This window comes from Geotrypetes seraphini, chromosome 5 (genome assembly GCF_902459505.1).
Source record: "Geotrypetes seraphini chromosome 5, aGeoSer1.1, whole genome shotgun sequence".
Classification (NCBI taxonomy): domain Eukaryota; kingdom Metazoa; phylum Chordata; class Amphibia; order Gymnophiona; family Dermophiidae; genus Geotrypetes; species Geotrypetes seraphini.
The window spans coordinates 204,213,990-204,239,210 of record NC_047088.1 but is presented as its reverse complement, the minus strand read 5'-3'; the positions used below and the strand labels follow the sequence as shown (position 1 = coordinate 204,239,210).

The window sequence follows — 25,221 nt, the reverse complement described above, 5'->3', positions numbered from 1 at the left end:
AGTTTCTAGTGGAATTCTTTATATCATATATATAAAATGGAAAGGGTAATAGCTACACAGCAGGGGTATTTTAAAAAAAAATTTCAAGATGTTTGGGAGCCTTTAACAAATTATTGTAATGAGTAACTAATTAATTGTAATGAATAAATACCTTTTTTTCCCTTTAATTGTGTATGTCCAAGGTTGGGGGAGGGGGAGATTTTGGTCTTTGTATAATTATAAGGAATGTTAAGAAGGAATTTATTATATGCTTTTATGTGACTTAAAAATTGTTATGGAATGGGAGGGAGGGGGAGATAAGTTTTAAGATGGATTATTGAAGAATATTAAGTGTTGTATTTAAATTAAAATGTTATTATTTGTTGTCGCACTTATTATAAGTTTTAAAAATGAATAAAGATTTTAAAAAAAGAAAAAAGTGTAAACAAGCACTTCCTGTGTCTAGCCAGTAGTTAGTGAGATCACAAGGGCCTTTTTTTCCTTATAAAAAGGGCATGGTGCCAGGAGTAACAGTAATGGGAGCAAAGGAACATGCTCCCATTGATGTGAAGCAGCAAACTGGTAATATAGGCTTTTGGGATCCTTAAGCTAGAGGTCTTATACTGGTTTGCCTCTTAAGCCACCTCTGCAAGCCATTTCAATCACGTGTTTTCCTATTTCAGTGTCATAACTTTAGTGACGTATTAACCATTTTTAATAAATACTAAATAAAGTTTTAGTAAGTAAATTTTTATGTGACTTCTATTTTTTGTAGGTTCTCAATTGGTGATGTCATGATGCAGAATTGTGGTGGTCATCATAAGAGCATTTCCTTCACTATGTGCATTTGTGTACAACTTGTATCATCACTGTAATAGGTTTTTATAGTTTTTTAATCTTTGGGGAAGGAACACATATTGTAATAGAATGTATTCTTGATGTAACTTAGTTTCTCTATTTCTAACTGCTGTCTGTGTCTGCCTTCAGCAAGCCACTCATATTAGATAGCAGCCCCTGAAATGCAACCTTTGCAGTAAGCCGTGGGAGGAATCAGAAAGCAGCCCCTGGTGTGTAACCTTTGCAGAAGATCATTGGGGGTGGGGACAAGCATCAGATCTGCCAATACATCCAAGATGAATCTTGATAAAGAAGCTCTGTTTAAAAAAGGAGAGAAAAGACAAATTCTTCTGCATGTGATTATAATACACTGTGCTTGTACAGTCTCTTGATTGTTAACTGTGTTGAACTGAGAAGTTACTGCGGTATATCAGTGAGTTTGTTATGTTATACATTCAGGCTATTTTAAAGATGTGGCATTACATTTGTTACAATGGAACTTTAGAGTGCCCACAAAAACACTCCTTCATTTTATTTTATTTTTTTCAAATTATCTTTATTAACAACTGCAAAGGAACATACAACCAGGAGCAGAATAATCATAAAACAGTGCAGCCAGAAAACAGGTTACAAAATCAAAATTTATTGGAATAAGTTTATAAATAAGATGACAGCAAATACAAGTCCCAAAAAGCATGGTTAGCAAGATCTTATACAATCGCTTGCACTTTCACTCTTATAAACTGCAATTGGTGCAGAAGTTATAACTTTCAGACAATGCAACATAACAAAATGACCAGGTGCTCCTCAAGTAGCCCCCGAGATCACTGGATATTACTGTTTGTGACTTTTTCCTAGGGGGGTACGTGAAAGACATTACCCGCAACTAAGGATGATCTGCAGGAACGTATCACTGAAGGTATAAACACGATCATGCCAGATATGCTTCGGAAGAGTCTGGTTCGATCTCGATTATTGCATCAATGTTTGCCAAGTAACAGGTGGGACGTACATCAAGTGTATGTAATCAACAGATACCATAAGAAACTTTGAGTTGATGAAACTGTAGCCTCAAACGTGAAAGAATAGTCCAATAAATTTTGGTTTTATAACCATTTAAAACCAAGGAGTGTTTTTGTGGGCACCCTGTATTTTGACTAAAATACCTCTTGAAGGGGTTTGTTATGTTTTTAATGTTTTGGGAAATCTAATAAAATAAGTTTTCTATTTTAAAATTGAATGCCAGCTCACTGTTTTCTGTGGCTAACTTTATAAAATTGTATGTGCTGAGTTCCAGTTTATCTGTTGGTCTTTTTTTCATGGGGGTTTTTCATTCAATGGTATCTGTCACTAACTCTTCTCCAGAGAGCACAAAAGGAAAATTTTCTGGTAGAAGTTAGCACAGTGGCTATAGCTTTTTTCCCTCCCTTCCTTCTCAGACCCGAATGGACCCATATCTGTAGTGTACCTAGGCTCAAAAAGCGGGGTTCCAAACTTTGATCCCTTGTGCTCCAGCACACTGACTGGGTCACAGGCATGGCCCACATTTTTTTGTATGCATTGAATATGAAGATGTTGCAGTTATTCAATCGATTAGGTGACACATTGACGCAATGGGTTGGGAACTGGCTTGGAGGTAGGCTTCAAAGGGTGGTGGTGAACGGCACCCCCTCCGAAATGACGGAGGTGATCAGTGGAGTGCCACAGGGCTCAGTCTTGGGCCCAATCCTATTCAACATCTTTATAAGAGACTTGGCAGAAGGGCTTCGAGGTAAAATAACATTATTCGCCGATGACGCCAAACTAAGTAATGTAGTGGGCAAATGCACAACAGACGAAGATTCAATGCCCGACAACATGATGCATGACCTACTCCTACTGGAGCGATGGTCTAGGACATGGCAACTCAACTTCAATGCCAAAAAATGCAAAGTTATGCACCTGGGCAGCCAAAATCCATGCAAGTCTTATACCCTTAATGGCGAAATCCTAGCAAAAACGGTAGCAGAACGAGACTTGGGGGTAATTGTCAGTGAGGACATGAAGTCTGCCAATCAAGTGGAACAGGCTTCGTCCAAGGCAAGACAAATCATGGGCTGCATACGAAGGGGTTTCGTCAGTCATACGGCGGAAGTCATTATGCCATTGTATAGATCCATGGTGAGGCCCCACCTGGAATACTGTGTGTAATTCTGGAGGCCGCATTATCGCAAGGATGTGCTGAGACTGGAGTCGGTGCAGAGAATGGCCACCCGGATGGTCTCGGGACTCAAGGATTTTCCATACGAAGAACGGCTTGACAAATTACAGCTATACTCGCTCGAGGAGTGCAGAGAGAGGGGAGACATGATCGAGACGTTCAAGTATCTTACGGGCCGCATCGAGGCGGAGGAAGATATCTTCTTTTTCAAGGGTCCCACGACAACAAGAGGGCATCCGTGGGAAATCAGGGGCGGGAAACTACGAGGTGACACCAGGAAATTATTTTTCACTGAAAGAGTGGTTGATCGCTGGAATAGTCTTCCACTACAGGTGATTGAGGCCAGCAGCGTGCCTGATTTTAAGGCCAAATGGGATCGGCACATGGGATCTATTCACAGGGCAAAGGTAGGGGAGGGACATTAGGGTGGGCAGACTAGATGGGCCGTGGCCCTTATCTGCTGTCTAATTCTATGTTTCTATGCTTGGCATTTAATTGTCTCTGAGTCCTGTTATAGTGATTAAAAGTTGCAGTTGTTTCTTTCAATCTGTGACAGCTGCAGTGACAAGCCTTCCTTCCAAACTGAGCAACCCGAATTCCATATTGCTAGAGCTTGTACCTATATTTAGCTGGTAGTATTAAATTGCAGAGCCTTCAAGCTAAGCAGAGCACATTGATCTGCCTTTTTTACAGTTAGATCTTTGAGCTAGGAGCACCTAAGGGCCTGTGTTTGCAAGAACACAAAAAAAGTTCACAAATGGATCCAAGAAAAGAACTCACAGATGAACTTCGCCTGTACCAGTCCACTCTCCTACAGGATGGTCTCAAAGACCTTTTAGATAACAAAAAGTTCATAGATTGTTTCTTAAAAGCTGGTGACAAGAATCTGCCATGCCACAGACTGATCCTGGCAGCTTGCAGCCCTTATTTCCGTGAGTACTTTTTAACTGAGCAAAATGAAGACAAGAAAAAGGAAGTCGTTTTAGAAAATGTTGACCCCGCAGTTATGGAAGTGATCATAAGATATTTGTATTCTGCAGATATTGATCTCAATGATTCTAATGTGCAAGATATTTTTGCACTAGCTAGCCGCTTTCAGATCCCTTCTGTATTCACTGTGTGTGTTACCTACCTTCAGAAACGTCTTGCTCCCAGTAATTGTCTGGCCATTTTTAGATTAGGTCTTCTTCTTGATTGCCCTAGGCTTGCAGTGGCTGCACGTGATTATGTGTCTGACCGCTTTGAGCAAATATGCAAAGAAGAGGATTTCATGCAGCTTGCCCCACATGAACTTATGTCAATCATTTCAAGTGATGGCTTAAATATAGAAAAGGAAGAAATGGTGTTTGAAGCTGCAATGAATTGGGCCAAAACAGAAAAAGAGACCAGGCTAAAGAGCCTTGGAGAAGTCTTTGACTGCATCCGTTTTCGTCTTATGCCAGAAAAATACTTCAAAGAACATGTGGAAAAGGACGAGTTAATCAAAAGTAACCCTGATATTATGAAAAAAGTTAAGATCATTAAAGATGCTTATGCTGGAAAATTGCCTGAACCTCCTAAAGGCAAAGAAAAGTCTGGTGAAGCTGCAGTGAATGGGGATGTAGGTGATGAAGATTTACTTCCAGGATACCTGAATGACCTTCCTAGGCATGGCATGTTTGTTAAAGATCTTATCCTCTTGGTCAGTGATACAGCAGCAGTTGCTTATGATCCTGTAGCCAATGAGTGTTATCTGGTAGCACTGGCTGAGCAGATTCCCAGGAATCATTCCAGCATTGCCACTAAATCAAATCAAATCTTTATTGTTGGTGGACTCTATGTGGATGAAGAGAATAAAGATCATCCTTTACAGTCCTACTTCTTCCAGGTAACAAAAATAAATCTTTATTAAATATTAAGCTGGTTTGATTAAAATAAGTGTTTGCATGTTTTATTTGCTTTTTTATAGAAACCCTAAAGAACCAAATTCTGTCTGCAATAATTTTAACAGCATCTCTTTAGCAATAACAAGTTGCATGCAGAATTTGATCTTTTTAAGTCATTGTTAACACCATCTGGTTAAGGGACTCTTTTACTAAAGGACATTAAGGGCCGAATTCTTTTTTTTTATTATTATTATTTATTTATAAATTTTCACATTATTTAACAAGCATATCATCTTGTACAGAAAGTGCAATTAAGAAAACATAATATTTAAATTACTTTCAATCCAGAAAATAAATCAAACTATAGTAGGAAATATCTCTCTACTTAATCACACACTAGTCCTCAAAATTAGGATCCAAGATTAAGAATAGGAGTGGTTAAAGTATAAAATAACAACCAAAAAATCACATTATCTGATACTGAAATAGAGCTAAATTATTACTTGGACACAGATATTTCTCCATTTTCAAGGCATTTCATAGAAAGGAAAGCCGTCAAATGAGCCGGTTCAAAGAACACATATTTTAAAGTACGATACCTTACCACACATTTACAAGGATATCTAAGAAAGAATAAACCCCCAATCTGAATCACACCTGGTTTCAATATTAGAAAATTCCTTCTTCTCTTTTGAGTCTCTTTAGGGACATCTGGAAAAATTTGAATATGGAAACCAAGGAAGTCTCTGGTTCTATTTTTGATGAAAAGTTTAAGGATCCAATCTTTGTCTGGAGCCAGAGCCACAGTCAATAAGAGAGTGGCTGAAATGGCCACTTCTCTATCTGATTGTTCCAATAAAGCGGGAACATCCAGAGAACTTTCCTGAGGTTTTCCAACATCTTCTTTCTTCTGTAAATCCTGAATCCGTGTAGGTAAATAACACACTCTTGTCAATGGTACTAAAGAATTCTCAGGAATTTTGAAAATTTCCAGAAAGTAACGCTTTATCATTTCTCTTGGAGAAATTGATGAGACTTTTGGAAAATTAATTAAATGTAAATTATTAATCCGACTATTGTTTTCAAGTACTTCCAATTTTCTCCTCATAATCAAGTTGTCTTTTACAAGTAAATCATGATTATTTTTAATAATTTTTACGTCCTTTTTTTTTTCTTGAATATCAGATTTCAATAATGCAATATCCTCTTTCAAAGTATTAATTTCTTCTTTCAGGTCCTTCAATTCTTTATCTAAATTTTTAATTTGAGGATTCAGGGAATTTCCCAAAGCCAAAACTAATTCCCAGAGTGAGTCTAAAGTGACTTCTGGGGGGTTTAACAGGAGCAAAGGATATTATTGGTGTAGTTTGAGATAGCTCAGATGGTTGGTTTACCTCCCCAGTGCCTTGTTCCTCCTTGGCTAAAGATGTCCCGTTCGCTGGTTCCTCCAAAAGGACCAAATCCTTCTGGGCTGTTCCCTGCGGCAAGCCCTCCGATATACTGGCCTCTCGAGAGGAGAATACTGCCTCGTCGGATGTACTCTCCTCTCACGGTGAGCTAGCTCCCAGCGGCAGCGGCTGAAAGGAAGGCGTCCTGATGACGGGGCTCAGAGTAACGTCTAGCCCGTGGGTTTCTGCTGAAGCACTCCGCTCTGCCGACACTCCCAACGGGCGAATCCCTGAAGAAGCTTGCTCAATTTGAAGGCGTCTGAAGATGTCTTCGACTGTAGGAACCATGGGCGCCGAGCGCTGGGAGGCACCACCAATTCCTCTGCCCCTTCTTTTCAGCATTCTTCAAAGGTAAGAGAGACACTCTTGGGCGTCCTGTCAGTATTCAGATAGCGGCAGCCATCTTGGATCCCCCGAATTCTCTAACCAGCACCAATATCGGCAGCCACCTTAAAAGCAGCCACTGATCGCGAGTCAATCATCCATCGCTGCCGGTTTCAGAATCGTGCCTATGGGAAAGATAGGCACCAGAAATGTAGGCCCGGAAACCCAGAGTTTTCTGGGCCTACGTTTCCAGCGCCTATCTGCTTGAATCACACCTACGTAGGCGCTTTAAGCCGAGTAAGTTTGGCATTCAGCAGCCTAAAGTACTTACATAAATATGATCGTGATGCTGGTAGGCGCTTGAACATCAACATTTTTTGCCATTTCTAATAGCATTCTTCAATTAACTTAAACACCAGTTATATAATTCCTCTAAATCTTTAATGCATGGTTAGCATACTCAAACAGGCTATTGTAAAAATGCATTAAAGCATTTTGCAGTATGTTTCTATATATGTTCAAATGCTGCCCATTGAGTTCTAATGGTAGTCTTATAGTTCTATGACTAGGGCTCAAGCTGTCAAATTAGCACTAGTCACTACATAGTAAGTCCTGGAGGGTTCTTTGGGTTGGGGTCTTTTCTTGGTGTTTGGAGATCTTGGGGAAGAGGTCAGACTGTGATGCAATTTAAGATGCGGACTGGGAGCAGATTAATGCAATTTGCATATTGTGTTTATTCATTTACCACCTGAGTTATTAACCTGCAGTATTAAGTTGCTAGAGGTTAGTGACTCCCATGGTAAATATCATTTACATAGATGGTGCTCCTATCTGTAAAGTTAGGAATTTCTATGAAATATTCTATATGCTTCTCTCCTTCCCGCCCTCCATCGTCCTCCCTACTCTCTTCTAACCCCTTCCTCTGTAATGTTGCCTAGGGCTTGTATAGGTATGTGTGACGTACAAATGGAAGAAATAAATAAATAATGTACAGCACTGTGTATGTCTAGCAATGTTATAGAAATACCGAGGAGGAGGAGTAGTAACACATCTAACTGTAATCAAATGTGTATTAACAGTAAAATAGCACACAATTTTGCTCAACTTCAAGTCAAGTACTTCTGAAGTCAAACAAATTTCACCTGAATACACCCAAGCTCTGATCAGCAGAGATTTTGAAACAGACATTCAAAAAACTGACACATTCTATTCACAAAATTAGAAAATAAGATTACTTTTTCACTCTTTGTTATCTTTGTCATTTTATTTTTCTGTTTTGGTTTGAGTTCTGGTTTCTGCTTTCCTCCTTCTTCTCTTAACTCTTGTAGTTTTTCTGTCTTTTCCTTTCAGCTCTCTGTCCTGCATTAACTAATAGTATCCACTCTTCAATTTTCCCTTTTCTACTGCATCTACTTACAATTTTGCTTCTCTTTCCCTCACCCCGGCTCTCTTTGTCCCCTTCTTCTTATTCCCCTGTCTTTCACTAGCACTATCCTTTACCTTCTTTCATCTAGTATCTTCCCTCTTTATCGCCCTGACCCTTCCATCCAGCATCACCCCTCTTTCTCTGTCTCTCTTTTCTATCCAGTGTCTTATTTATCCCCTCCTGTGTTCTAACATCTTGTAAATGATAAGTAGTAGTTGTAAGAATCATAGTTCTGTTCCCCCTGGCCAAAGCTGTTGCTTTTCTAGCCCAGCAGCAGTGGCGAAACAAGGTCCCTATGCTTGCACTGTCAGTTCTGCAAGTTCCTTGCCCCAGAGCAGGAAGTTGACATTGAAGGGGGCAGGGGCTGCCAGAGCTGACAGCATAGTCAAGAAGCACGACAGGGGTAATTAACTCAACTATAATATTATTGTTGAGTGACTAAAGAGGTAGATACAACTAATACAAAAGTCACTCAAAACTGTAGAACCAGAGTTTTAACTCAGAATGTTTTTCAAATTGTAAATGCAATAGAACTCTGCTCAGAGACATGAATGCTGATCTCTCCGCCTCACCCTCCAATCACCGCAGTGTTCAATGAAGCTTCACTCCAAATCACGTGTTCATGATATATTTTATCTGCTAGCTTATACAGCTATGCTGAGACTACTATCACAATTTTATGGTAAAAAATGTTGGTACTTAGCTTAAATAGCTAACTGGTTCTGACGTGCCATGTTTCGGTACTGCGTCAAGGAACCGACAGACGAATACAGATTTGAATATGGAGGTGAAGTCTCTCTATATATTGAATAGAATTTTAAGTTGTTATTCACACCTTGTTTCTTCTAATAGACTTCACCTCCATATTCAAATCTGTATTCGTCTGTCGGTTCCCTGACGCAGTACCGAAACGTGGCACGTCGGAACCAGTTAGCTATTTAAGCTAAGTACCAACATTTTTTACCATAAAATTGTGATAGTAGTCTCAGCATAGCTGTATAAGCTAGCACAGTGATTCCCAACCCTGTCCTGGAGGAACACCAGGCCAATCGGGTTTTCAGGCTAGCCCTAATGAATATGCATGAGAGAGATTTGCATATGATGGAAGTGATAGGCATGCAAATTTGCTTCATGCATATTCATTAGGGCTAGCCTGAAAACCCAATTGGCCTGGTGTTCCTCCAGGACAGGGTTGGGAACCACTAAGCTAGCAGATAAAATATATCATGAACACGTGATTTGGAGTGAAGCTTCATTGAACACTGCGATGATTGGTGGGTGAGGCGGAGAGATCAGCATTCATGTCTCTGACCAGAGTTCTATTGCATTTACAATTTGAAAAACATTTTGAGTTAAAACTCTGGTTCTACAGTTTTTGAGTGACTTTTGTATTAGTTAGAGCTGACAGCATATGCATAGAGACTGCAGCTCTGCAACTGCTTTATGTTGTGTTGTACGTGCATCTGGTAACGTTATAGAAATAATAAGTAGTAGTAGTAGTTGTAGTAGTTGTAATAGTTGTCACTGATGAATGTCTGATACTGTGGATGCTGCATACTCCCTGCTGAGGTCTCATATTCACCTTGGGTATGCATAGTAAATATTCCCTTAATGCACATTAGTAACCAACCAACTAAACTGTGGAAAAAAAGATTCCAAAAGCTTTACAACAAAACTTTAAAACCTCTAGCAGACACTCCCTGGTTGAGATGTACTATAATGTCTGGTCTTTGGCGTTTCAGTTCTGGGCTTCTCAGTGAGATAGATAGGGTGTACCATGATGGCCCCGCTTACCTCACTGATAAAAACCACACCTCACATTTCTTCCCTTCTCTCTAAATCAGTGGTTCCCAACCCTGTCCTGGAGGACCACCAGGCCAATTGAGTTTTCAGGCTAGTCCTAATGAGAGAGATTTGCATATAATGGAAGTGATAGGCATGCAAATCTGCTCCATGCATATTCATTAGGGCTGGCCTGAAAACCCGATTGGCCTGGTGGTCCTCCAGGACAGGGTTGGGAACCACTGCTCTAAATCATCTACTTTAACAATAGCTTTGGGTTCGAGCCTAGCTTCCTTGGGGATAGCAACACTCCTTGTGATTGTATGGCCTAACTGTCTATCAAAAAGGATACTCCTTGAGTTCTTGCAGCATCGCCTCCAAGAGGAGGCCTGGCCCCTGGATGCAAGGCCCTTTACCTTCTCACCAAAAGTAATGTAGAAAATAGCCCCCTCCCCATGACCAGTAACTGACCAACAGGTCCATCCTCCATTACCTTATACTACAGGCAGATGAAATGAGAAGCAGATTCCAGAATATCCCCTTGTCTGGACATATAACACACATTGTGATAGTCCTGCTACATTCAGATTCATCTATATAAACTTGCATGCATCCTGATTCCTTTAGCCCTAGATGGAACTTCTGGATTCTAAATGCAGGTTTGAGAAATCTTTTTCTTTTTAATGCAACCATTTATAGTAAAACTAAAACTCAATAAACAAGTTGCAAGTGATATTTAGGGAGTAATATGACAAAAGGTTGCTAAAGTGGGAAGATGAAAAGGCAATATAAGCATTCAGAAAAAGCACACAAATGGGGAAGCCCACATTTACACCTTCTTCAGAACAGATGTACACTTGTGCAAGTACCTGCAAATTATATAAAATACATGTGTACATCACAACTCTGTCTCTGTTTTGCCCAAGCTATGCCCCTGGGAACATCCATATGCAAATCACATAATTTTTAGGTGCAATCTTCTGGTGTGCATACTTTTACCCACCATGCAATTTTATAAAAGCTCTTTTCTGGATGTACAATGAGCTTTACACACTGCCGCCAGGGATCCCTATCTGCCTGCCTGTCTACTGCACCACCTCCCGAAGCCGACCCTATTGCTTCATTGGAGCCGGACTGGCTCCTTCCTCCCCCAACAGCACTCCGTGCAGGGATGTAGGCAGCGACTCACATGCTGCATAGCTGACCCGGAACCTTCTCTCCGACATAAGAGGGAAGGCTTGTGGGCCAACCACATGCAGCATATGAATCGCTACACGCGCCATCCCTGCACAGAGTTGCTGCTGGGGGAGGATGGAGTGAGTCCAGCTCCAATTAAGTAACAGGGTCATCTTCGAGGGTGGGGGGTGGTGCAGTGGGCCAGCAGACAGGCAGGCAGGGATCCCTGGCATCGCCTGCAGCTTCTGTGGACGGATCAGCTTTGGGGGAGGAGGGAGTGCAGGCGAACAGGGCAGACAGGGATCCCTGCCCTGCAACTTAATTTTGGGACAAAGCTGGAAGGCGGGAGGGGGGGGGGGGGAGGCACAAACTTGACACAGAAGGAAGGGAATAGAAAGGGTGAATTGATGGGCATGAGTGTTTGAGTGAGAGATGGTGCACTTGGGGAAAGGAAGAAAGAAAAATTGGGCATAGAGAAAGAGGAATGAGGTAGACATGCATGGGGAACAGAAGTATGAGAGGGAGAAATGTTGGATATGGTGGTGGAGAGGGCATATTGAAGGGAATGCAAGGGGGAGGAATGTTGGATATAGTGGTGGAGGGAGAAATGTGGCATTGTGCTGGAGAGGGGTGATAGAAGGAGAAATGGGCATGGGGCCAGTGGGCAGTGGTAAAAAATGCTGCACATAATCTGGGGGACGAGAGCGGGAGAAATGTTGGATGTGGGAGAGATGCCTGGATTTCCTGGACAGTGAGAGAGAGAGAGGGAGACATATTGCCAATAGGGGTAGAAGAGAGAGGAAGAAAAGTTGGACTCATGGAGGGACAGAAAGAGAGAGATGTTGGTTGGGGAAGGGAATGGGGTCCAGAGGAGAGGAAGCATGCAGGAGGCAGAAAGAAATAAATATTGAATGCACAGTCAGAAGACACTCATGAAATCACCAGACAACAAAGGTAGGAAAAATAATTTTATTTTCAATTTAGTGATCAAAATGTGTCAGTTTTGTGAATTTATATCTGCTGTATTTTGCTCTATATTTGTCTATTTTGCTATAGCTATTATTGATTGCATATTTTAAAGTCATCTACTTTGACCTTTTTGAAAAAAAACCCCAAATATAAATGATAATTAACATTTTCTCTGCTTACAGTGTGCTTTGTGTTTTTTAAATTTTGTGATTACCATTATTACATTACATTACATTAGGGATTTCTATTCCGCCATTACCTTGCGGTTCAAGGCGGATTACAAAAGGTTAATTTAAAAAGAACAGAGTTACAATGATTAGCTAGAGAGGTAGATTGTAGGTCTTATAAACATTTTGCGGGTTGTTGAGGGTTAGGTGGTTTGTAAGAGAGTTAATAGGTGGTCATAGTGGAGATTCTTTTGTTGTTATTAGTGTAGTAATGGGTAGATCAAATGTCAGTTTTAGAGTTACTAAGAGGTCGTGGTGTTATTGCTGCTTCAGGAATTTCTTGAAAAGTGTGTTTTTTATTTCTTTTCTGAACGTCCTATAGTCTGGGGTGGTCATCAGAAGGTTGGAGATCTGGTTGTCCAGCCTTGCGGCTTGAGTGGCTAGGAGGCCGTCGTGTAGTTTTGTTCTTTTTACTTCCTTGATTGGGGGGGGTATGAATGGGGAGTGCGTTTTTCTGTGTCTGGTAGTGGGTGCTTGGATGAGGCGATTGTTCAAATATGATGGGCTGTCTCCGTGTAGGGTTTTAAATAGTATGCAGTAGAATTTGAATTGGATTCTTTCTTGGATTGGAAGCCAATGTGAGTTGATGAAGGCTTCAGTGATGTGGTCATGTTTTTTCAATGAGTAGATGAGTCTCAGAGCTGTATTTTGGATTGTTTGGAGTTGTCTTATCGTAGTTGCAGGGCAAGGGAGGAAGAGGATGTTACAGTAGTCCAATATACCTAGTATTAGGGATTGTACTATAAGTTGGAATTGTGTTCTTTCAAAGAATTTTCGGACTTGTCTCAGATTTCTCATGATTGCGAATGGTTTCTGAATTGTTTTATTTATTTGCGGTTGCATAGTGCAGCATCTGTCTATGGTCATGCCAAGTAGTTTTATGGTGGTTTGGATGGGATATTTGATTGTGTTTATATCTAAGTTGGTTGTGGTTTGGACCTTGTCATTTTCGAGGAGGATGAATTTGGTTTTGTCTTGGTTGAGTTTAAGTTTGTGATTTTTCATCCAGGTTGTGACTGTTTCAAGTGTTTGTTGAAGTTTGTCTGTCATGGTAGGTTTAGAATGATCGTATGGGATGAGGATGGTGATGTCATCGGCATAGCTATAGGTGGTTATGTCCAGATTGTCCAGATGCGTTCCTAGGGAAGCAGTGTAGAGATTGAAGAGGGTAGGGGATAGTGGAGATCCTTGTGGTACGCCGCAGGGGTTTGACCAGGATTCTGACTTTTCTTTGTTTGATTTTACACTGTAGGTTCTGAGTTTTAGGAATCCTTCAAACCAAGAGTAAACTTTATCTGAGATGCCTATTGCGTCTAAGATCTGTAGAAGGATGTTGTGGTCCACTAAGTCGAATGCCGCAGTTAGGTCTAGTTGTATGAGAAGCATTTTTTTCCCTGTACTAAGTTGTTGTCTGACGGTATCCATAAGGGAGCCTAGTAGTGTCTCTGTACTGAAGTTTGTTCTGAAGCCTGATTGCATGGGGTGGAGTAGGTTGTGGTCATCTATGTAATCGGTGAGGAGTTTGGCTACTAGGCCTTCTATAATTTTGACATATAGCAGGATTGAGGCTATAGGTCTAAAGTTAGATGGGAGGTTTTGTGGTGCTTTTGGGTCTTTTTGGATTGGGGTGATGACGATTTCGCTGAGGTCAGCAGGGAATGTGCCTTCTGTGAGCGTGAATTGAATCCATTGTAGAATTTTGGTGCGGAATTTTACACTAGAGGTGGTAAGAAGATATGAGGGGCAATGGTTGAGGTCACAGGAGGCATGGCTGTATTTTTTATAGAGTTTGTTGAATTCTGGCCATTGTATGTTGGGGAATTGAGTCCAAATTCTGTCTGCTGCGGTTGCCTCTTTTCCTGTAGGGTGGATTGTGATTGGGTTTTGATGGGATGGGTTAAGTATGAGAGTGGCTCTGGTGTTGGTAATTTTGTTCTTGAAGTGTTCTGCTAAGAGGGTGGGTGATGGAGGAGGGGTGTTCGTGGTGGTGGTGTATGGTTTGGTGTCTGTTAATTCTTTCAGGATTTGGAATATTTTTTTGGAGTCTTGGGTTTCCGTGCCTATGAGATTAGTATAGTAGCTTTTTCTTTTATCCCTTAGTAGAATTTTGTATTGTTTGTTGATTTTTTTCCAGTCGGTTTTTGTTTGATCTTGGTTCTTTTTTCTCCATTTTCTTTCTAATCTTCTACATTATGTATTAATAAGATTATATTGTGTGTACCGGTATATGAAAAATGGATGGAAGAAATTGCGTTGGCTGGGGTCGTTGGGTGAGATCAGGGGCAGAGCTTGGGTGAGGGTACTCTGTTGGTATTTGTTATGCTTAGGGCAGGGGTGTCCAATGTCGGTCCTCGAGGGCCGCAGTCCAGTCGGGTTTTCAGGATTTCCCCAATGAATATGCATGAGATCTATGTGCATGCACTGCTTTCAATGCATATTCATTAGGGAAATCCTGAAAACCCGACTGGACTGCGGCCCTCGAGGACCGACATTGGACACCCCTGGCTTAGGGGATACTTGCCTTGAAGAAGTTGAGAAATACTGTTCTACACCACTCAGGATCAGATGGGAGAAGGCAGTATTGATATTAAAAAGCACTAACAAAGGCATTTGGTTAGTCCAATTACATACTATCTACACATTTCATATTGATCCTTATAGATGCACATTTAACACTACTTTATTCATGCTTTCTATTATCATATACTAGTGGATGATATTCTAAGTTTAAGTTTGACCATTGAGATATTTATTTCAGTATAGTAGATGAGAATAGTGAACAAGTTTTTAGCAACAATACTAATGTACATAAAATCTCCTTAAGATGACCTAGTAAACATACCTATTTAATTTTCATTAAAGGTAGCACTTCAGTTGGCTTCTCTTAATTTTTGCTTCTGATATTTGCAGCTTGACAGCATTGCAGGTGAATGGATTGGACTTCCACCATTACCATCAGCTCGATGTCTTTTTGGTCTGGGAGAGGCAGACGGTCTTCTGTATGCAGTGGGTGGCAAGGATCTTCAGTCTGAGGAGCCTCTTGACTCAGTGATGTGCTATGATTTTAAGTAAGCTGTGTTCATTGGGTTATAATCCCAAGGAAAGGGGGGTGGCCAAAGAGTAAGGTCAAGCATGCCAAGGTTCAATTACCAGCTTCAACTCTAAACACTGAGCGTCGACAAGTCCCTGACCTTAGTTTATTCAAATTGAATATTGATAAGAACATAAGAATTGCCGCTGCTGGGTCAGACCAGTGGTCTATTGTGCCCAGCAGTCTGCTCACGCGTTCCAGTTTTCTACCACTCTCTGGGTGAAGAAGAACTTCCTTACGTTTGTATGGAATCTATCCTCTTTTAACTTTAGAGAGTTCCCTCTCGTTCTCTCTACTTTGGAGAGGGTGAACAACCTGTCTTTATCTACTAAGTCTATTCCTTTCATTATCTTGAATATTTCGATCATGTCCCCTCTCAGTCTCCTCTTTTCAAGGGAGAAGAGGCCCAGTTTCTCTAATCTCTCACTGTACGGCAACTCCTCCAGCCCCTTAACCATTTTAGTCGCTCTTCTCTGGACCCTTTCGAGTAGTACTGTGTCCTTCATGTACGGCGACCAGTGCTGGACGCAGTATTCCAGGTGAGGGCGTACCATGGCTCGGTACAGCGGCATGATAACCTTCTCCTATCTGTTCGTGATCCCCTTCTTAATCATTCCTAGCATTCTGTTTGCCCTTTTTGCCACTGCGCATTGATTAATTTTTAAAAATTGAATTATTTTGAAACATATAAACTTGAATCCTGAAAAAATATGAACCTTTTATGATCCAGAATGGAAAGAAAAGTGCAATATAAAATTATGCAATTATTATAATCATATGTTTATTAAAGTTTGATATACCGCCAAATCTTTAACATAGGTCTCAGCAGTTTACATAGGCACTAATTGTGTATATAAAAAAATAAAAAGGAACGCTATTTAAAAATAGGAAGGCACACAGAGAACCAACAAATTACATGTTCATGAAATAACATTATTATTATTATTGTTACTCTTTAATTTCAGAACTGTAACATGGACTCAAGTTAAAAAGCTTCCAATCAAGCTGTTTGGCCATGCTGTGGTGTCACACAATGGAGTCATTTATTGCCTGGGGGGGAAAACAGATGATAAGTAAGTACATGAGGATGTCATTCCATATTCTGTTCTGTTGGTGCTTATTAGAATGCACCATTTGCCTTAAATCTTCATGCTAGGGTGATAGTGTGGGATCTAAAGCTGAATATTAACATCATTATCATGATGAAACCAGTGATTGAAAGTTATAGGTGTAGTTTAAGTATGGGGAAACAATTGCAAAAAAAAAAGTGCAAATTGCATTCTGGCAATCAACATTTGGTATTAAATTTGTATTCTCTTCAAGAAGAAAGCCTAAAATATGTTAAGAAAAAAAGTTGGAAGGTCACAAAGGCTCCTAGATTATTAATATAGTAAAATTATATCATATACTTCTATTTATATAAAAATATTTTTAGATTGAGTACAGTGAAGTTATTTCATGATTGCAAGAACATGTAAACACATTTTCTAAATGTCCTTTTCCATTTTGAAGCATACTGGAACTTGAGATTTATTCAGCCATTCAAATTGTGGACCATCCAGCAGCCCTGCTACTCTAAGGCAGCAGCATTAAGAAGGTGGTATGGCATGGAGAACAGTATCCCATCTACTTTCCTCTTCTTTTGCTTATGCTGCTGTGACTACTACTACCCTACCCTACCACTTCCCAGAGAGAAGTTGCAAGATGATTCAGTGCCAGTCTGTGTTGTAGGGGGTCAGAACACACAGCACTTGAGCACGGGCCAGTTCTTAAAGACTCCATGCTGATGCTGAATCCTCTTGCATCTTCAGTCCAAGAAGAGATAGAGCAGCAGCAGATACAGTAGGGAAGAGGAGTTGAGATGCTGAATTGGGGTGTAGGGAAAGCAGAGGGAGAATGCTGGCCATTGGGAGAAGGGAGCCAAGAGAAGGAGGTCACCTGGGTGGGTTAGGGAGCAGAAAGGGGATGCTGGACTACTGCAGGGAAAAGAGGGCTTTGAGGTACCCCTGAGGTGGGGATGAGTGTATAGCTGAAGATTTGCCTAGATCAGGGGTAGGCAATTCCAGTCCTTGAGAGCTAAGGCAGGTCAGGTTTTCAGGATATCCTCAGTAAATACACATGAGATTGATTTGCATCTCAAGGAGGCAGTGCATGTAAATCCATCTCATACATATTCATTGTGGATATCTTGAAAACTTCACCTGCCTGTTGCTCTTGAGGACCAGAATTGCCTTCCCCTGGCCTAGATCATTAGATACCCTTGGGCTGGCCCTACATGTTTCAAAAGGGAATTTCATCAGGGTGAATAGATTCTTCAAGATGTATCCCTTATCCTCAATGGGAACCAGATCATGAAATGAGGTGTTTCATAACATGTGAGACACATCTTACAAAACATGGATGCAGATTCCTCTCAAAATATGGTTCATACTTTGGACTTACAATTAAAACAGAGAACATTTCTAATTTTCAATAAACAATTTATGTTTTGGGGAACAATTTATGTTTTGTGAGATTTATTCAGCATGGCCTGGTGTTTGAACGACTGCATTGAAGGTTATAAAATTAATATACACTTTGATCTATGTATTTTATATCTATTCCACACCGGACTAATTTTAGGGTAATTAACTGAAGGTTAATCATCTTTATATTTACAGTTTATTAAAGAAGCAGCTTTCACGTTGGCGTTTGTTTTTCCCTTTCTCTGAAAGGTTATGTATCTTTGTCTTATTTTACATAGGAAATGCACTAGCAGAGTATTTATGTACAACCCTAAAAAGGGAGACTGGAAAGACATTCCTCCCATGAGGACAGGCCGCTCAATGTGTGGAGTGACTGTACACAAAGGCAAGATCATTGTTGCTGGAGGTGTTACTGAAGAAGGTCTTACAGCTTCTGTTGAAGTCTTTGACCTTGCTACTAACAAGTTAGTGCATTTTACAACTTTTTATGCAATGGAATTTGATAAAAATGTCACTTTGCACAGCAAACTTGGTATATCAAAGGTTCAACACCTGTTTTAGATCTGAAGGGAAACATGATTGGTTTTAATACCTGTTGGCAACTTTTTCTGATCACAAACATCTGTGACACTATGGCAGGTATTACTCCCTATAGATCAGCCTCTTGATCATATTTAAACATTTGTAACTAGATGATTACAGATTTTACTGTTATTTTATTTAAAAAAATTTATAGCCCACTTAAACCTAAGCCCACATAACACCAACACAATCTTCAAAACAGTACAAGTCAAATAATTTACATACCGGTACATCTAAAACATTCTCCAATTTAAACAATTATTCAGAAGAAAGCCTCTACAAATAAAGTTGTCTTCAACACCTTCTTATGTAAATTGTTGAATATCAGAACGTAGCCCAAGTGTTCCTGTCAAATTGTTCCATAAAAGAACTCCCGCTACTGAAATTATTGAAGCTCTTATTTTTGCATAATGCACACTTACTATCTCCTCACTGATTAACTGCATCATCCCCTCTGACCTTAAAGATATAAGAGTTTATTATAGAGAAAAAATAGGCATACTAGAAAGAAGTATGGTCTGTCCTTCTTTCCTAGTGAGTGTGTAAAATGGTGTGGTGGCCGTGTTAGTCCACTTTCTAAGGTAATACATAGAAATAAAACAAAAAACAAAAGAAATAAGGTAATATGTTTTTTTATTGGACTCAAATGTATTTTATGATAAGTGTGTGGAAGGGGGCTATATTTTATGATTACTGTGGATGGGGCAGACTGGATGGGCCATTTGGCCTTTATCTGCCATCCTGTTTCTATTTTACTTTTGTATTTAATTATTGTTTATATTGATTTACCATTTTATATTGTATTGTACTTTGATTTGATTTTTAATTTATGTTTATTAAAAGACTATACCACTTAGCTAGCAAAATAGATCCCAGCCTATTGTATTTTGCTTGTTTGTAACTCATGTTGAAACAGAAAAGCATTCCCCAAACTGATTATTTGCCATTGAGTCTTAGAGGCCTATTTACTAAGCACAGATGTTATGTGGTAGCTGATGAGACAAGCCTGTAGAAAGACTACTGCATTCTAAACCCAGCCAGCATGGTAAAAATCCTGCACTATCTGCTTTGTGTAGAATACAGATAGGTCACAGATGGGTATAGGGTATGACCACTCCTGTTAGTGCATGGTTACACTATTCACACCAGCTGTCAGGACTGCCAATAGTTCAGCTGCAGCTATGCTACTGGCAGTCAGGTAGCACAATCATAGCTCTGACAAGAAAAAGCCCCAACCTCTCCTCAACTGTCACTCCCTCCCTCCCCAGAACTTCAACCCATCCAACAGATATGCCTAAGATATACTCCCTTTTGTCCCTTCCAAGCTGAGGCCCCCCAGTCCCCCTGAAATTCCGCAGAACATGGGATACCCCCAGGTAAATCTAGTGAAAGGGGCAGGAGCGGTTGCTTCTCCATTATGGCCACCAGGGTTCACTGATTGCTGTGACTCCTGGCAATGATTTCATAATACTACCACTAAGGTTCAGTCTACCATATAAGGGCAATTTCTCCTAATATGGCATATTGACCCTTAGCAATAGTAACACAAGACTAAGCTGCCATTTTGAACCTCAGTAGCAAGAAGCAAGGGGGACCGCTCCTGCCCTGCCCATTAGATCATCAATAATACTCTTGCATGAGCCCTGGGGGAAAGGTTTGGTTGGTTGGGGAGAGGAGACTTGTTGAGGAGGGGAGTCTCTTGGGATGGTCCATTGAGGAAGGGCTTAAGTTCCTGGAGGAGAGATTACTACTATGGGGGGTTTCAGGTCTCACTGCCATGAATTCTTTTGATTTTACATGGGCTCATGTTAGGTTTTTTGGAAGATAGTGCTGGTGCATCTGCATTATCCTTCTGAGTTATATAATGCAGACCTATGCCATAAATACAGGATAGATACTGGTCACACCTTCTACATTTATCACACAGGTTTTGCATTTACTATACATTATATTTACCACTTAAGGTATGAAAAGGGCAAAAACTTACTGTACTTTAATAAACAGGTCCTGAGTCTCCAAAGTAATTTTATACCAATTATAAGCCAAACATTTAACCTGGATTGGGTTATATGTAAACAATGTAACCTAAAGAGGAAACTGGCATTTTGAACTGATTTTCTTCCAGGCCATAAAAATGGAACTATATTGTAACTAAAGAAGAGTAATTAAAATCAAGTCCAAATTGATATGCTTCATCTCTTTAAATCCATACCAATTTTAATTTTAAAAACTTGTAATAAAAGCTGAAATTTCAAATACATTATGTTGAGAAAAATAATTTAAAAAAAATACATAGATAGCTATGTGATTTATTATATTGTGAGCCTCATGTCCATTTATTTTCCTTAACTTCCACAGGTGGGATGTTTTAGCTGAATTCCCCCAGGAAAGAAGCTCTATCGGTTTAATCAGCTCAGCTGGCTCACTTTATGCTATTGGTGGTTTTGCTATGATTCAGCTTGAGTCTAAAGAATATGTGCCTTCTGAAGTCAACGATGTATGGAAGTAAGTATAATCTTCAGTCCCTACAGTTCACAAATAGGTTTGATGATGGTGTTTCTAATTACTGAGGGAAGATGGCATAGCAGGCCTGCATCCAGGTTTTTAAGAGATTCGCCCCCCCAAAAAAATATTCAAAGCTAACTGTGAATATTCAGCATGCGATAACCAGTTAACAGCTAAAGGTTAACTGCTATATCGTGCGATATCCTGCACTATTCAGCACTGACCTAGAGAATGACACAGGGAAAAAATTTGTCCCCATCTCCACGACCACCCGTCCCTGTCACCGCCCTACCCCATAAATAAGCCCTAGTCACTAGCAGCAGCGCTTCCCGTTGTGTCCCCCACTGACACTTCCATCTCTCCCTCCCATTAGAACACTGCCGACCGCGAGACTGATACACCTTGCAAATGGCAAAAATCAAATCAGGTTGCTTCACGGCCTTCTCTTCTCTCTCCCGGGCGTTCAGTGTGCCCTATTGCTGATGACACCATCAGTGATGTGGCAGAAAAAAAGACCTACCCCGAAAATAAGACCTAGTGCATTTTTTGGGCCCAAAATTAATATGACAGTGTCTTATTTTCAGGGAAACACGGTAGCACATGATACACGGTACATGATACTGGTATTATGTGTATAAATAAGTAGGATTTAGAATGAACATAGTACATGATTCTAGCATTGTGTTTATACTTGTATAAGTAGGATGAGTAAATTATGGTATAAATATGTAAGATGAGTGTATATATAGGGTGAATATAGTAATCTCTAGTATATATATTTATATATCTATTTAAGGTAAAGAGCGTATGTAAATACAGTGGAACCTTGGTTTACGAGCATAATTCGTTCCAGAAGCATGCTCATAAACCAAATTGCTCGTATATCAAAGCAAGTTTCCCCATAGGAAGTAAGGGAAACTGCTTTGATTGGTTCCACCTCTTCCCCCCCCCCCGAAGCTACCGGTGCTGCTCCATTCTCCCCCCCCCCCCACCCTTGAGGAATCCGACGCTGTTCCAAACCCCTCCCCGCGATCTGGCTTCCCCCCCTGCGAACTGGCATCCCCCCTCCACCGCGATCCTACTTTCCCCCCTCCCGAGCAGTGAATGACACCCTTTACCCGACTTGGCACCAGTGCCGGTGCCCGAAGAGCCTCCCTCTTCTGGCGAGGCTGGGCGGTGCGTCGGAGATCCTCCTTCTTCTGGGCTGGGCTGGACTGGCTTTGAGCATTTGCGCACACTCAAAGCTTTCTGGTCTCGCTCTCAATCTCGGAGAGAGTGAGACCAGAAGGCTTTGAGCATGCGCAAATGCTCAAAGCCAGTCCAGCCCAGCCCAGCCCAGAAGAAGGAGGATCTCCGACGCACCGCCCAGCCCAGGCCGCGCCAGAAGAGGGAGGATCTTCGGGCACCGGCACTGGTGCCAAGTCGGGTAAAGGGTGTCATTGACTGCTCGTGGGGGGGGGGAAGTAGGATCGCGGTGGAGGGGGGGCAACGCGAGCAGGGGGGAGGGAATGCCAGATCGCTGGGGGGGATGCTGGATCGTGGGGGGGGGGGCGCTCATACAACGAGGCAAGCTCGGTTTACGAGGCACCAAGTTTGCAAATGTTTTGCTCGTCTTGCAAAACACTCGCAAACTGGTGCACTCGTAAACCGAGGTACCACTGTACTGTATACTCAGTCAAAAGACTAAGGAGCAAATTCTATAAATGGCGTCCCGAGTGATGTCCTACCGCTGTCTAACCAGCCAATCGGGATGCATGGTTTTTTGTTTTGTTTTTTTTAAAAAACCTCCTGTGGTAGGCTGCCTAGATTGGAGGTTCATCCAGGAGCCATGCAAACCTGCCTAAGCTCCCCTAAGGCTAGGGAAGGGCATAGTTTGGTCCAGAAGTAGCCTTAGGCAGCCGTATACATCTCCCCAGGCTAGCAGGAGACACGTACATTGAAAGTAGATGTGGCCGTTGAGCTTATTGTGGCAAGTGATCTCTCTGCCATGATAAGTTTAGTGGCCATGGCCGCCAGTCCCCCCGAACGATTGCGGCATGAAGGATACCCAGTCCCTCCTGCCTGGCACCCCCTAACAAGCACCGGCAGAAGGGATGCCCAATCCCTCCTGCCAGAACCCTCCTAACCCCACACGAAACCCCCCCCTAACCTTTTTTGTGATGGCCGGATGGGTTCTCCCTCCGGTTGGCAGGCCTGCCTTCATCTTAATGGGAGGCCTGCCCCTTCCCAGTACATTGTGGAATGCACCGGGGAGAGGCCTAAGGCCTTATTGGCCCAAGCCCCACCCATAGGAGGGGCCTTAGACACCTGGGCCAACCAGAATCTTAGGTTGGCCCATGTGATTAACGGCCCGCCTATGGGTGGGACCTTAGGCCCCCTCCCCAGTGCATCCCACAATGCACCAGGAAGGGGCAGGCCCATCATTCAGATTAAGGCGGACCTGTCCTTCCGGCCATCAAAAAAAGGTAGGCGGGGGGTGGGGACGGGTTGCTGTTAAACTTATCGTGGCAGGGAGATCCCTTGCTGCGACAAGCCCTGATTCTCTAACCCTGCAACCTGATTCTCTAACAGATGTCTGTAACATGGTTGTCGGTTAGAGAATCGTGTTCTTTTTTAGGTGGGCTTAGGTGCGATTCTGTAGAGGATGCCTGTGTGCGATTCTTAAAAGTTGCTTAGGTGGCTTCTGAGACTGGGCATCCTATACAGAATCCGGGCCTAAATGTAAAGAAATGTTTGGACAATTTCCTGGAGGAAAAGTCCATAGTCTGTTATTGAGAAAGACATGTGGGAAGCCACTGCTTGCCCTGCATCGGTAGCATGGAATGTTGCTACTCTTTTAATTTTGGCCAGGTACTAGTGACCTGGATTGGCCACTATGAGAACAGGCTACTGGGTTTGATGGTCTGACCCAGTAAGGCTATTCTTAATATGTAAATACACTATACCATGATGCCTAAATGCACCAAGCCATCAATGAATACCATCTGAAGCTGTATTTGAAAACCATAACAGAAACACTCTTAACTCTGCATTGTAACTCCATTATAGAAGCTCATGTAAACCACTCTGAATCGACTCCCCAGTCATTAGTAGCTTTCAATAAACAGTTGACTAGCAGCAGTTAGCCATCCTCAAGTGTTTTAAACAGGCCTCTTCTTTCACCTTGATAGTCAAAATGATTAAAGTTTTAAACTAACAAAATAATAGGCATTAGATTTCACAACTAAACAAAATATATTCTTAGAAACTGCGGAAGAAAACATACTGGTCTTTTATCTGCCATCATGCATCATTTTAGTATGAAAGACAACATGGATGTTATGGTAAGTGTAACAAATGTTATCACATTACTAAGGCATTTTGATGGATTTTCCTTCATTTCAGGTTTGAAGATGACAAAAAAGAATGGAGTGGCATGCTGAAAGAGATCCGATATGCCTCTGGAGCCAGCTGTCTAGCGTCACGCTTCAACCTCTTCAAACTAACTAAACTTTAACCCCACTATGTGCAGCTAAAGCTTAAACATAACTAAATTATGTTTTTAACCATCACTATTTATGGTTTTTGTTAAGAAAAATCAACAATTCTGTACATAGATTTATAGATTAATCATGTTTAACTGTTCCTGTCTCCACCTCTGAAGTATTTGTAGACTTTTATAGAAAACAAACATTAAATCTCTTTTTGAAACAAACATTTTAGTCCATGGAAACTGAATTGGATAGAGATCTTAAACTGGTTATAAATGGACACTAAATAGAAAATAAATTGGTTATAATAAAAGGTATCAATAAAACAAAATGACTTACTGTATTTCATATAACATTGGCATATAGGGAGGCTACAATTAGCTTAAGAGCTACTATAAGCACAGTAGTAAATTTATACTTTTGTTGTGGTATGTGGCAGGGACCCACAAACCAGAAAAAGTTTTGCATATTCCTAGCTGGAACCAGAATTTGCCTTCATAAATGTAATTCTTGTACAATCACACTATTGCTGGACAAGTTGGTTATGCATGTCACGAGACTGCTTATAGGAACCTCATTTACATAATTTTTTCTGACTCTCCCCTCTTACCTTAGGACTGCCCTCTGGTTATCAGTTGCTTTCCTACAGTAGGAACTAATCTGTTCTGACACAGTCTCTATAGAAACATGATGGCAGATAAAGGCCAAATGGCCCATCTAGTCTAACCCACAGTAACCATTATCTCTTTCTCTCTCTGAAAGATCCCATGTGCCTATCCCAGGCCCTCTTGAATTCAGACACAGTCTCTATAGAAACATGATGGCAGATATATTTATTTTTCTTTCTACTCAGTATTTTTACACACTTCGTGTCT

The 25,221-nt window shown here is 41.1% G+C and overlaps 1 protein-coding gene across 1 annotated transcript; it reads left to right on the top strand.

The window, feature by feature from the left end:
* The first annotated feature begins 3,694 nt into the window (after positions 1 to 3,694).
* On the top strand, positions 3,695 to 24,570 carry KLHL41 (kelch like family member 41). The gene is made up of 6 exons (XM_033944345.1): positions 3,695 to 4,883; positions 15,144 to 15,301; positions 16,290 to 16,397; positions 18,068 to 18,253; positions 20,730 to 20,876; positions 24,261 to 24,570. Exons 1-6 carry the CDS (start codon positions 3,774 to 3,776, stop codon positions 24,370 to 24,372), a joined length of 1,821 nt encoding a protein of 606 aa, XP_033800236.1. The 5' UTR covers positions 3,695 to 3,773; the 3' UTR covers positions 24,373 to 24,570.
* Positions 24,571 to 25,221: the final 651 nt, after the last annotated feature.

What these genes read in the sequence shown, in the direction of transcription:
- KLHL41 (XM_033944345.1), top strand. Translation starts at nt 3,774, where the DNA reads ATGGATCCAAGAAAAGAACTCACAGATGAACTTCGCCTGTACCAGTCC. An exon ending in TACAGTCCTACTTCTTCCAG is followed by an intron (nt 4,884 to 15,143) that starts GTAACAAAAATA and finishes TGATATTTGCAG; the next exon opens with CTTGACAGCATTGCAGGTGA. An exon ending in TTTGACCTTGCTACTAACAA is followed by an intron (nt 18,254 to 20,729) that starts GTTAGTGCATTT and finishes TAACTTCCACAG; the next exon opens with GTGGGATGTTTTAGCTGAAT.